Raw genomic sequence first — 13437 nt, 5'->3', positions numbered from 1 at the left:
ACTGCACTCCTGGGCCACAGCAGAGAGCTAGACTGGAAGAGGAGCAACCGGGACAGAACTGGCATCCCAACCGGGACTAGAACCCGGTGTGTCGGTGCCACAGGTGGAGGATTAGCCTAGTGAGCCGTGGTACCAGCCTCTTAATCTCTTTAGTTGGGTGTATATCCTTAACATCTCTTGGACTTATTTTATTTTATTTTTAAAGATTTATTTATTTATTTGAAAGAGTTACACAGAGAGTGAAGGAGAGGCAGAGGTAGAGAGAGAGAGAGAGAGAGAGGTCTTCCATCTGCTGGTTCACTCCCCAGTTGGCTGCAACAGCTGGACCTGGGCTGATCCGAAGCCAGGAGCCAGGAGCTTCTTCTGGGTCTCCCATGTGGTTGTAGGGGCCCAAAGGCTTGGGCCATCTTCCACTGCTTTCCCAGGCCACAGCAGAGAGCTGGATTGGAAGTGGAGCAACCAGGAATCAAACTGGCACCCATATGGGATGCCAGCACTGCAGGCGGCGACTTTAGCCGCTATGCCACAGCACCAGCCCCCTTGGACTTATTTTAAAGAGCTCACCTGGGCCGGCGCCGTGGCTTAATAGGCTAATCCTCTGCCTTGCGGTGCCGGCACACCGGGTTCTAGTCCCAGTTGGGGTGCCGGATTCTATCCCGGTTGCCCCTCTTCCAGGCCAGCTCGCTGCTATGGCCCGGGAAGGCAGTGGAGGATGACCCAAGTCCTTGGGCCCTGCACCCGCATGGGAGACCAGGAGAAGCACCTGGCTCCTGGCTTCGGATCAGCGAGATGCGCCAGCCGCAGCGGTCATTGGAGGGTGAACCAACGGCAAAAAGGAAGACCTTTCTCTCTGTCTCTCTCTCTCTCACTATCCACTCTGCCTGTAAAAAAAAAAAAAAAAAAAAAAGAGCTCACCTGATCTAATACTTCAATCTCTCTACTTTCATCAGATTGCTCTTTTTGTCACAATTAATGTGAAGACAGTTATTTAAATAATTGGCAAGAATACACTCTATATCAACTATTATATAAGATGTTGAGATTTTATGATGTTCCCTGATTTTGAGGTATTTGATTGAGATGACACTATACACACAAAGTTGAGTAGGAATGCAAGGCAAGTTGGGAAAAATTATATTTGGAAGGAAGTGTGGCTGGAGGCTTTAAAAAAAGATTTATTTATTTGAAAGGCAGAAGAGGGGGAGAGAGCAATACAGAGATAAAGACAGAGAGCAAGCGAGCAGTATCTTCCATCCAATGGTCGCTCCCCAAATGGTTGCAACAGCTGAGGCTGGGCCAGGCCAAAGCCAGGATCAGGAGCTCCATCCAGGTCTCCCGTGTGGGTAGCAGGGACCAAATTACTTGGGCCATCTTCTGCTACCTTCCCAAGTGCATTAGCAGGGAGCTGAATCAGAAGCAGAACAGCTGGGACTCAAGCTGGCACTCCTCTAAGGGACTGCCAGCTTTGCAGGTGGCCCCATGTTAGGAGTTTTGAGATTAGTGATTTTTCTGTGCTTTCTTTGTACTCAGGAACTAAATATTTACCAAGAGTTGTCAGAAAGCTCTGATTTTATGGTTGAGAAAAATAGGTCCTGAGATCCAAGCCTTCTTGGGTCATTGCCATGTATGGCAGAGGTTTCCTGTGTGTTGGTTTGCACTGCCTGTAGGTGTGTCTCTGTTCTCAGTAGTTCACTTGATCAGTTTGCTTGCTCTTTCTAACTAGATAGGGTAGTGCAGCCAGGTAAGCAACCGGGCTTTGAGGCCAAGATATTTGAATTTGAATCCTGGCTTTGCCTGTTATGATCAGTGTGATTTTGGGCAAGTCACTTTTCTATTTGCTCCATTTCTTCACCTATATAATGAATAGTAATACTTTCTTTAATAGGGTGGTTGTAAGGGTTAAATAATATACAACACAAAAAAACCTGTGTATTTATCATTACTATCTGTCTCTGAGAGAATGGAAAGCAAGGAATTCAGTCTTCCCTAGGATTTTGATCAAAGTATTGAGGTACATGTTCAAATAAATACACATTAGCTACTTCCACTCCTATGGGCAGTTTTATATCTCTGAAGCAAGACTTGAGATTTGGGTAACTCTGGCCTAGTCTGGTCACAGAAAAGCCTAGAAAAGTGAAAACTGACCCAGCATCAAACTCTAGGACCTGAACAAATTATATGAGACCAATAGGTGCTGCTGAGAAAAATGGGGGACAATGAGCCAAATGAACTTTCTCATCTATTTTAAGATCTATTCCCAACTTCCTTCGACAAAAATGTAGCCTTTTAAGGCAAGCGAGAGGAACATGCCTCTGTGGGCTTCCTTTGAGGGAATGTTTTAGCAGGTGCTGCTTTTCACCCTAGAGGTGGCAGCATGAATTTGTGAACCCGCAGTGACAGCACTGACTCTCTCCGGAAGAAGAGATGGTATCTCTACACAGGCAGTTTAATTACAATGGCACTACTTGAAACAGCCTCAGCAGCAGGAACTGCCACAGCCAGCCCAGTCCAGCTCAGCTCAATATTCAGATCAGAGAGAAGCAAGAACATTTCTTTCCTGAGACTCCTTCTCTCCTCTCTTCAAGTGCCCACTGGGGGAAAAAATTATAGAATGAATTACAAGTCAAAAGGGCTGTCGCAGCATTAGGGAGTGGGGACCCCATATTCAGGGGTTAGGAAACTTGCGGATCTTTTTGGGGAAGGGCAGGGATTTGGCAACACCTTCAGCCTCACCTCGGAGAATCTAGTGTAAGAGAAGGGTTCCAAATGGCCTTCAGAATCTGCCATGTTAAGCAGGTGCAAATCACATATTCTGGGCACTGAGGCGGCATTATGGTAAAATAAACACCCAGGGAAGAATCTTGACATGAGAAAGAGGTCAGCCCAGGTTCTTGTGTGGAAAGGAGTGAAGGTCAGCAGAGGCATGGAGGGCTACCCTGTGGACTGACAAGCCCCGAAGTCCGGGACCGAGCCAACGAGCCAACGGCTGGGTCTTCCGTTTTCCTAGGATCTGCCTTGCACACAACCTTGAGCCGTTTCTCGGTCTGAATCTTAGTATCATCTGGGAGCCAGAGCCATCAGCTTGGGGACGGAAGGGCACCGGTTTCACTTATTTCAGAGGTGTTGTTCCGGTGTGGCCTGAACCAACCGCTGATACAAGCACCTGGATCGCCCTCTCCCACCGTTCGTTCAGTTGACGTCGGGAAGCCCCGCTGGAGCCGCTTGGGGCTCCGCGGTTAAGCAAGCGTCCTTCAGGTGTCAGCCTCCATCCGTGAGAAACCACAACTCCCAGAACCCCTTGTGCCAGGAGGCCAGGCTGCAAATAAGATGGTTCCAGAAGTGTGGAACGTGCAGCAGCGGGTAAACCTAGTCCCAGGCACTTTCTTTTACCGGATGTGTTTAAATAACCTAATCCCTAAATATGCACCACCCCACTAACCACCTTCCCGGCCGCAGAGGCCACGGATGCTGCCTCGCCCGCTCCTCCAGGGGCATCCTGGGAGTTGTAGTCCAGCCGTCGGCCTGAGCCGAACTACCATTCCCAGGGTGCCCTGCGGGCCGGGCGCTATCAATGTTCTTTCCCAAAAACTCTTTCTGCCTTGAGACCCCGTTTCCTCGGCCCGCTTTTAGCCGTTGACCCCTTCCCGTCAGTCGCGACAGAGCTGGGGTCGCAGAAGCGGTCCCGGCCTCTCGGCGCGCCGCCCCGAGAGGCACTTCCGGCGGCGGTTCACTTCCTGGTTGGGTGGATGGAGCCGGGCGGGAGCGCGCGCGGGGGAGGGGCGGCGGGTCAGTCTCCGCCGGGCGCTCCGGGGATCAGCTGGCGGGCGGGCGGGCGCCAAACGCGGCCCCGGCTCTCGCTGCAGCGCCGCCTCCTCTCCGCGACGCAGGCCGGCCCGGCGGCCGTGACAATGTTGCGGGGCTGGTAGCTGGGCGCCGGCCGCCGAACAGTCTCAAGTGGGTGCCGCGGGGATGCTGCCCCGCGGGGCGGCGGGGAGACCGGGGACGAAGGGGAGGCAGTGCCCGGCGCGGTCAGCGCTGCCCGGAGCGGCCCGTATCCCGTCTCTCCGGGAGCTTTAGACACGGGAGTCCCGGGTTCTGGGGCCGGGGGTGCGTTTTTCTCGCCGGGAAAATGCATGAAGCCTTTCCCCAGGGTGATGGCTTTTGCTCCCACTAGGACTCAGCAGTGGATCTCTAAGTGTGTTCCTGATTCATCCTGTCTCTTCCTCTGTCATCACAGGTCTAAACTTACACGAATCGCCCTCCGGAGGAGGAGGAGGAGGAGGGGACCCGCGGCGCGACTGACACGCATATTCCGATCGCATCCTCCCTCGCCCCCGCCCCCACGGCCGGGCTCGGGTGGCTCCTCTGCGAGCTGAAATCCGAGAAGAAATCCTTGGATCTGTTTTCTTAAAAAAAAAAAAAAAAAAAAAAAAAGGAAGAAAAAAATCTAGAAACCGTTGGTATTTTGTTTTGCTGCTTCCCATTTGCAAGATGAAGAAGTTTTTCGACTCCCGGCGCGAGCAGGGAGGCTCTGGCCTGGGCTCGGGCTCCAGCGGAGGAGGGGGCAGCACGTCGGGCCTGGGCAGTGGCTACATCGGAAGGGTCTTCGGCATCGGGCGACAGCAGGTCACCGTGGACGAGGTGCTGGCGGAAGGTACGGTGGGACTCCGCGCCGGGGGTTGAAATCTTGTGCTGATGTGGCAGGACTGTGGTTTCCAGTTGTTGAATGTATGAATGGGTTTTTACCAGTTGACCCTCCCTTCCCCCCTTCTCTGGCCCTGTGAGTCATTGTCCTTGAGAGATTTAAATCCGAGATCTGAAAGTGACAGGGCTTTTGGGGAGGTGGGGGGGGGGGAGAGAAGGCTGAAATTGTTTACCTCGGTGGCATTTTATTTCAGAAAACAAACATGCTGAGAAGCCAGCCGCCGAGAAACTGAGCAGCCCTTGGTGGAGTGAAGAGCGTTAGGTGCAGTGCCGGGTGGTGGGCTTGTCATCCCCTAAAACTTGAGAGGTGGGAGGCGGAAGGGTGGGGATGAGAGGTGGGGGGTCCTTTAAAAGAAAGCTTTCTCCTTCTGCCCAACTTTCCCACTTCTGGGAGCGGATTTGGGGAGGATGGGGATGTTTTCTCCCGAGTCAAGGCTCCTGGTGGATTTGTTTCCCAACCCAGCTAGAATCAGCTCCTCAGGGTAGCAGACATGATAGAAAATCAGCGTGGTGATTTTGAGTTCAATCTGGTAGGGCCCTCTTCCTCCCATCTTAGCTTTTATTTTTATTTATTTATTTATTTTTTTAACCCAAAGAAGAATTACTCCGGAGTGGCTCTTGCTTTGGTTTTCCTCTGTTGGAGAGGGTGTTATTTAGATGTGGGGTGTAAATTCCTTTCCCGTTTGCCTGTCTGTGGATCGGTACTCACGTAGATGCGTATCTCGATCCCCTAGGCTTTTGGAACACCTCTGCCTGTCTCTTTGGGTAACCTTAACCTCGACCTTCATAATTATGCCGAACTCACACTTTTCACAGCTCATTGCTTGCCTAGTGTGCTTTTATTTTTAATAAAAGCAGCAATTTCCTTGGCATGAAGCAATTCAAACTAATCGAATGGGCCAACCTACCATAGGTTGTGTTATAGACTGAGAGGTTGGGGGAAGTAGGAGTCCTCTTCCTGCAACATGGTGGTGGGGAAGAGTGCATTGGGGACGAAGGGCAGCAAGGAGGCCCCTTTAGAAAGGAAACCTTTTGCAAGCTAAGCCTGAAGCAAGGGTCCTTCCGTGGGCCCGGGAAGTGCCTGTCATGGTGAGCGTTACAGGCTGGTGGGTGGGTTGGGAAGAGGAAGAAGCTGTGTATGGCTTTGAACTTGTGTAAGGCTAGGATTCAACAGGGCCCAGGTTGCCAGGGCATGGTTGAAGGCTTCACTTTAAAAACACTATTTTAAAAGAGTTATCTTTCAGTTCATGTCCTTGTGAAATTCTTGCTCTTCTTCATTCCCAGTACTGTTCTAGCTGGACTTAATCCGGGGCCTGAGTCACCATCGCTCTGGATCCTTCCTTGTGGGCTTTGGTGCAGGATAGGAGATGCTTCTGTGCCTGCTGCCAGATCTGCACCCTTGAGTCTGATCTGTCTCTTTCATCCCTGTGCCAAAGCCCTTGACTGCAGTGGGGTGGTGAAGTAGAGAAGGAGTGTGTGTGAGAGACACATCAGGAGGAACACAGGGCAAAGAGCTCTCTCCCTTTCTAATGGCCTCTGCCGACTTCAGCGTCCAGGAACATTTATTTATTCAGATAGAATGTTGTCTCATCATGGATGGTGTTGCACTAAGTGGAGCCTGTTCCCCAAGTCTTAGAAGACTGATGGGGAAAAGAAAAGGTAAGACTGGTCTTCATTATCTAGACAGCTCTCCTCTTCACTGGAGTCCACCGCTGAGAACTGTGCATTATACATGATGATATATTGAAGTGGAACTTAGGGCTTGCAGCATTGCATTCATTCATTGGTTTTTTTTATTCAACAGTTTTGTAGTGCCTGTGATATGCCAGGCACTGTGCTAGGCTTTGGGGAAATGGCACTGTGCTAGATGCTGGAGTAGAGTGATAAGGGACGTCATGGAGACATGCTTAGGGTACGAGTTGCCCCCAGTTTCAGGGAGCTAAGAATTGTTTCCTAGGAGAAATGACTGAAGAATGCATAGGAGTTAGCCAGTGTGGTGGCAGCATGGGGGAAGACTCAGGTAGCAAGAGGTATTATGGAAAGCTAGGTCAGGCAATACTGTCTTTATATTCTTTAGTAGCTGTAATTGAATTTGAATTTGTGGCTTTTAGAAGTGTGTAGCTCAGTTGGAGCTAGTATACAAAGTCTATGCAGCCCCTACAAAGTCTCAGTGTACTACTGAGAGGAAATGAGGGAGTCCTAAAGTATGCTGTCTACCTTGAAGTGAGCTTGGAAGGCCACGGCATACCTTCACACACCCAGTGACTTGGTTACTAGTGTTGATGTAGAGACAGAGCTGAGTTCCAATTCTGAATCTGTTCTGTGTTAGATGTGGAACCTTGGATGAGACATTCTTTTTTTTTTTCCCTATGCTAGTGGTTCTCAAAGTGTGGAGCTGGGTCAGGAGCTTCCTCATTACCAGGGAGCTTGCTGGAGAGATTCTTAGGCCTCACTCCATAGACTGTTAAGTGTGGGGCTTTAACACGTTCCTGGAGAGATTCCTTTTTTACAAAAGATTATTTATGTATTTGAAAGACTTACAGAGAGAGAAAGAGAGACGGGGAGAGAGCTGGTTCGCTTCCCGAATGGCTGCAACATCCAGGCCTGGGCTGGAACAGGCTGAAGCCAGGAGCCAGGAGCTGCTTCTGCGTTTCCCACATGGTGCAGGGGCCCAAGCACTTAGGCCATCTTCTGCTGCTTTTTCGAGGTCATTAGCAGGGAGCTGAATTGGAATTGGAGCAGCTGGGATTTGAACTGGTGCCCATTTGGGATTCTGACATTGTAGGCCCTGACTTTACCTGTTGCACCACAATGCCATCTGCCTCCCCCCGCCCCCCCCCCCCCCCCGAGATTCTGATGCAGGCTCTTGTTTGAGAACCATTGCCTCATAGGGTAATCTTGAAGACTGAATGAGGCAGTAGATATAAAGTATTTAACCTTTTTCAGGCATTCAGTGAATAGCACCAGCAAACATTACCTCATATTGACAGTTAAGGAGGGTTGAATGTGAAGGCTGGTTTGGCGGCCACAGTTGGAAGCAATCCCTTTCCCCCGTCGTGGGTGGCAGAACCAGATGTTCTTTGCAGAGGCCTCTCCAGTTCTTGGAAGGACCATCAGGTATTTGTGGGAGCCATGCTCCTTCCCTGGACCCTCTTTCTTTGAGTGCCTAGGTGCTGACCTTTCTATCAGTCCCAGCCGGAGTTGTCTAAGGACGATGAGTGTTGTGCACCCAGTACCCAGGGGCACTTTAGGAAAGGGTGGTGTGGGAGTCTTCAAGCACAGACCCAGTTATCACCACATCCCACTGAATCTCTGCACTATGCTTGAGTGAGGGGTTGTAAGGTACCAAGAAGCAGTGCTAGGCAAGACAGAATGTTTGTGGCAGTTTCTCAGGGAGCAACAGCAGCGGCAGCCTTGCCGGCCTGGTTTCACCAACTTGTCCAGCAGAGGCTTAGTCATGAGCGTAGAGGATGTGGCCATCTGTAGGCTGGGTGATCAGGAGGATATTTTCTCTGTAGCCTTCTCAGCCAAGATGTCATGATGAGATGCTAAATCACGTCTGAGTTAATTAGCATTTGATGTCAAGGGAAGATTTGCTTTAAACTTACAGAATGAGCTCAATGGGAAAATTGGAGTGATGCTCAAGGAAGGGCTGAGAAACTGTGCTTTTAGCCTACTTCCTTACCTATATGAGGCCTTACATAAGTTTTAAATTAATTAATTAAATTTTATTTATTTGAAAAGCAGAGCTAGAGAGAGAGAGAGATCTTCCATCTTCTGGTTCACTCCCCAAATGGCCAAAATGGCCAAAATGGCCAAGGCCGGAACCATGATCTTCTTCTGGGTCTCCCACAGGGTTCAAACGTTCAAGGACCTGGGCCATCTTCTGCTGCTTTCCCAGGTGCATTAGAAGGAGGTTAGATCTGAAGTGGAGCAGCTAGAACTCAAACTGGTGCCCATATGAGATGCTGGTGTAACAGATGGCAGCTTTACCTGCTATGCTATAATACCAGCCCCATATCTAAGTTTTAAACAATAAGTAAATGTTTGTTGAGTACCTGCATGTCCAGGACAGTGTTTCTGAACTGTATCAATTCAATGTAAGGTAGACCATTTGGTCTACCAAATGGGTTGGGGCGCCAGATTCTATTCTGGTTGCCCCTCTTCCAGTCCAGCTCTCTGCTATGGCCCGGGAAGGCAGTGGAGGATGGCCCAAGTGCTTGGGCCCTGCATCCACATGAGAAACCAGGAGAAGCACCTGGCTCCAAGCTTTGGATCAGCGTGATGCGCTGGCCGCAGTGGCCATTGGAGGGTGAACCAACAGAATAAGGAAGACCTTTCTCTCTGTGTCTCTCTCTCACTGTGCACTCTGCCTTTAAAAAAAAAAAAAAAAAAAAAAGAATCATTTTCTCGGTCTGTGCCATGGCTCAATAGGCTAATCCTCTGCCTTGCGGCGCCGGCACACCAGGTTCTAATCTCGGTCGGTCGGGGTGCAGGATTCTGTCCCAGTTGCCCCTCTTCCAGGCCAGCTCTCTGCTGTGGCCAGGGAGTGCAGTGGAGGATGGCCCAAGTGCTTGGGCCCTGCACCCCATGGGAGACCAGGATAAGCACCTGGCTCCTGCCTTCGAATCAGTGCAGTGCGCCGGCTGCAGCGTACAGGCCGCTGCGGCCATTGGAGGGTGAACCAATGGCAAAGGAAGACCTTTCTCTCTGTCTCTCTCTCACTGTCCACTCTGCCTGTCAAAAAAAAAAAAAAAAAAAAATTTGTTTTCTCACTTGCACTAAAGGACTGTAGGTCTAGGGCTAATGAGAACAGCAAAGTGTCCCTGTCAGTAAACTTTGGAAGTTTCTCCTACCTGCAGAGCAAGGTAATGGAGCTTAACAATGTGTGTGGAACCACTGACAACATCCATATAAGGCATATACTCCTAAACCTTGGAGGTATCAACATGATGCATGAATGTATTCATTTTATGAACATTTATTAATGCTTCTTTGTGGCAGGCCCTGTATTAGTTTCCAGGGCTATTAAAATGAGTGGGATATGGGCCCGATTCTTAAGGAACTCATAGACCAACAAATAAGAAATAACCTTGTGGCCGGCGCCGTGGCTCAACAGGCTAATCCTCCGCCTTGCGGCGCCGGCACACCGGGTTCTAGTCCCGGTCGGGGCACCGATCCTGTCCCGGTTGCCCCTCTTCCAGGCCAGCTCTCTGCTGTGGCCAGGGAGTGCAGTGGAGGATAGCCCAAGTGTTTGGGCTCTGCACCCCATGGGAGACCAGGATAAGCACCTGGCTCCTGCCATCGGAACAGCGCGGTGCGCCGGCCGCAGCGCGCTACCGCGGCGGCCATTGGAGGGTGAACCAACGGCAAAAAGGAAGACCTTTCTCTCTGTCTCTCTCTCTCTCACTGTCCACTCTGCCTGTCAAAAATAAATAAAAAAAAAAAAAAAAAAAAAGAAATAACCTTGTGATAAGTGTCTAGTGCTTAGCATAGCCCTTGGTATATAGCAGATGGTAAAAGATGTTATAAGATGGTAAAGAGAAAGGGCCTGGGGATGAGGGCTCATAGATGACAGTAATGGACACTACACAGAAGATCCTCTAGTTCAGGGTTACCCAAGGCCTTCAAGGCAGAGAGAATAACATATGCACAGATGCAGAGTGGTGAAATGGTGTGGCAAGTTTCAGGAGTTTTGCCGGATCATGACCATTTTGTTTGGTACAAGTTTCCCTTCAGAGTTAACGAGAGAACACAGACTAGTAGAATGAAAACTCTTTTACATTTGCTTCCTTGTTCTACTTGCTGCCTGCCTTCTTCACTGGCTTTGGCCTTTTGAATAACTATTGATTAACTATGATATGTGCAGTGTGCCCCTCCTGAACCTCAGCCCTGTGCTGATCATGGGGAAAAGGAGTGGCTAGCATGGGGAAGGAGTGGGCCCAGAGGTTAGAGAAGAGGCTAGAAGCTTGAAGCAGAAGCAAGTGGAAGTGAGATGACCACTGCTACATAGAAGAGTGAAGGGGGCGGTAACGGAAGGTATAGTGAGGAGAAGAATGTGGTGACCCTTGAGCGCCAGCCAGAGAGATTAGTTACAAGCACCTGACACCTTGTCTTGACGCAAACACCAGTTTGATCCCTCCCACTTCAGATGTCTTTGCCTGCTGGGAAGTCTGGTTTTTCTAGACAACTGCAGATTTTCAGGGGGTGGTTTGTGAATGGTGTCTTCTTCCTGGTTTCAGGCATAATGACAGTTATAGCTTTACTAAATATAGCCAGATCTGGAATTCAGAAATGAAGTCCAGAATAAGCAATTGCCATGGTCAAATCTATTCTGTGGCCTAACAAAATCAAGCTCATTTAATGAGGTGATGGAGAAATAGCAACCATTTCATGTGGGTTTTGAATGGAGGTTGTGAGGGGGGCAAGAACTTGTACCTGAATAGCTAAAATAGCATGTAGAGTTCACATGGAATGCTTCATAAATATCAGTAGAACACACATAAAAATATTACTGCACCAGAGCCCTCATTTTAACCTGCAGTGTTTCAAAGCTGATGCTCCCTATTGCTTTTACTGTCACCATGCACTCTCTGGAGGATGAATGACTTCTGAGCCTTGAGCAGATAACTGTGACATCTGCGTCTGAAGGAGATAAGAAATTATAACTGTAGAAACAGTGTTGCCTATAAACGTAGCATCCAGCACTATGAGGTAGTGCAGACTTGCCCCCAGTCTACTTTTCCTGAGCCAGATTTTGGTGTGGTGGAAGGAGCACTGCATTATGATTTGGAAAATCAAGGTCTGTTGGATCTCCCACTGCCTTACTCAGTATCTGTTACTGAGCACTTGCTGCGTGCCAGGCATCACGCAGCTATGAGCTCTGCCTCAAGGAACTCACGCTCAGGAGCAAAGAGCTGAAAGTGCTAGAACGCAGGGATGTCAAAGGGCCAGGGCACAGACTTGCAGGAAAAATGAGTTTTGTGGGGTGGGGAATAGTCAAGGAAAGCTAAAGAGAGGTGCCATTTGAGATGTGTGTTCAATACTGAGAACTTGTTGCTAGATGGACAAGGTGGGGAGAACATTCTGGGATAAGGCAGTAACATGGCTAAAGAAATAAAAGCAGGGAAGTGCAAGTTGTTCTGAAGAGATATATTTTTGTTTTTGTTTTGTTTTTAAGATTGATTTATTTACTTGAAAGTCAGAGTTACACAGAGAAAGGCAGAGAGAGAGAGAGGTCCCCCATCCACTGGTTCACTCCTCAAATGGCTGCAACGGCTGGAGCTGAGCCAATCTGAAGCCAGGAGCCAGAAGCCTCTTCTGAGTCTCCCATGCGGGTGCAGGGGCCCAAGGACTTGGGTGATCTCTGCTGCTCTCCGAATCCACAGCAGAGAGCTGGATCAGAAGTGGAGCAGCCAGGACTCGAACTGGCGCCCGTATGGGATGCCAGCACTGCAGGTGGTGGCCTTACCCACTACGCCACAGCACTGGCCCCAAAGAGCTATATGTTTTTAGAAAGTAGTAACTCATGAGTGGCGTAGGGCTAGACTAACCACTAGAGTAGCCACTAGACACATATGGCTATTTAAACTGAAATGATCTAAAATTAAATAAAACAATAATTTAATTTTTCAGATATACTAGTCACATTTCAACTGCTTAATAGCACTGGTAAGAATATTTCATCCTTAGCAAAAAGTTCTGTTGACCAATGTTGGTTTAAAGCAGTAGTCTCTATAAGTTTTTGGGTAGCATAGCACACATCAGTTGAAAAGCACACAATCTCTTCATGTATGTATGCTTGTGTATTTCTTTCTTTTTTTCTTTTTTAAGATTTTATTTATTTATTTGAAAGAGTTAACACAGAGAGAGGAGAGGTGGAGAGAGAGAGAGAGGTCTTCATCCGATGTTTCACCTCCCAGTTGTCTGCAACAGCCGGAGCTATGCTGATGCAAAGCCAGGAGCCAAGAGCTTGTTCCTGGTCTCCCATGCCAGTGCAGGGGCCCAGGCACTTGGGCCATCTTCTGCTGCTTTTCCAGGCCATAGCAGAGAGCTGGATTGGAAGTCCAGCAGCCAGGTCTCGAACCAGTGGGATGCCAATGCTTCAGGCCACAGCGCTGGCCCCTGCTTGTGTATTTGTAAGTTACACTCATGTCCTGCTGTTGTTGGCTACTGTGGGAGGACACACTAAGTACTTGGGATGAGGTTCATCATGAATGGTAGTAGATGCAATCTGCTTTTTAAATAATCTCAACAAGGTCATATCTTATTAGATTGTGGTTGTTTCTACATTGTAATGTGACTGATGAAGACTATCAGGAGTACAAATGACAGCTCTCCCATTCTCTTTTTTTCATTTATGCTTCTGTTACTGTTAATCCAAAGTGTTATTTTTTTAAAAAAGACTCTTTTTAAGCCTCTTGTTTAATGAGGGTTGATTCATTCAAAATAATGTAATTAGCAAATCCCCTTAACAAAGCATACCTGAACTGCAGTACATGTAGTTCAGTGTGCCGAACAGATCGCCCTCTAGTACAAGACTCGTGACTGACATATGGACTGAGTAGGAGCGTTAAGTGTTGGGCCATGTATTATTTATTAATAAAAGTAAAATCTTTTTTTCTGAATTTCTTATTGTGGTAAAGTACAAATAAAATATACCATCTAAGTTATTTTTAAGTGTACAGTGCAGTGATTTTAAAATGCATTTATAATATGCAATCATTACCACCA

At 48.6% G+C, this 13437-nt stretch overlaps 1 protein-coding gene across 8 annotated transcripts in view; it reads left to right on the top strand.

Annotated features, from left to right (window-relative positions):
- The first annotated feature begins 3848 nt into the window (after window positions 1-3848).
- The window catches only part of AAK1 (AP2 associated kinase 1), a 183889-nt gene continuing 174300 nt past the window's right edge, over window positions 3849-13437 (top strand). For all 8 annotated transcript variants that reach the window (XM_062209578.1, XM_062209573.1, XM_062209577.1 and 5 more), the window contains exons 1-2: window positions 3849-3954; window positions 4238-4654. In XM_062209578.1, coding sequence (XP_062065562.1) covers window positions 4492-4654 — 163 coding nt within the window. In that variant the 5' untranslated portion in view covers window positions 3849-3954; window positions 4238-4491. The remainder of the gene's footprint in view (window positions 3955-4237; window positions 4655-13437) is intronic.

This window comes from Lepus europaeus, chromosome 13 (assembly GCF_033115175.1).
Source record: "Lepus europaeus isolate LE1 chromosome 13, mLepTim1.pri, whole genome shotgun sequence".
NCBI lineage: Eukaryota > Metazoa > Chordata > Mammalia > Lagomorpha > Leporidae > Lepus > Lepus europaeus.
The sequence above is the reverse complement of the archived record's forward strand: the minus strand, read 5'-3'. Positions and strand labels throughout refer to the sequence as shown.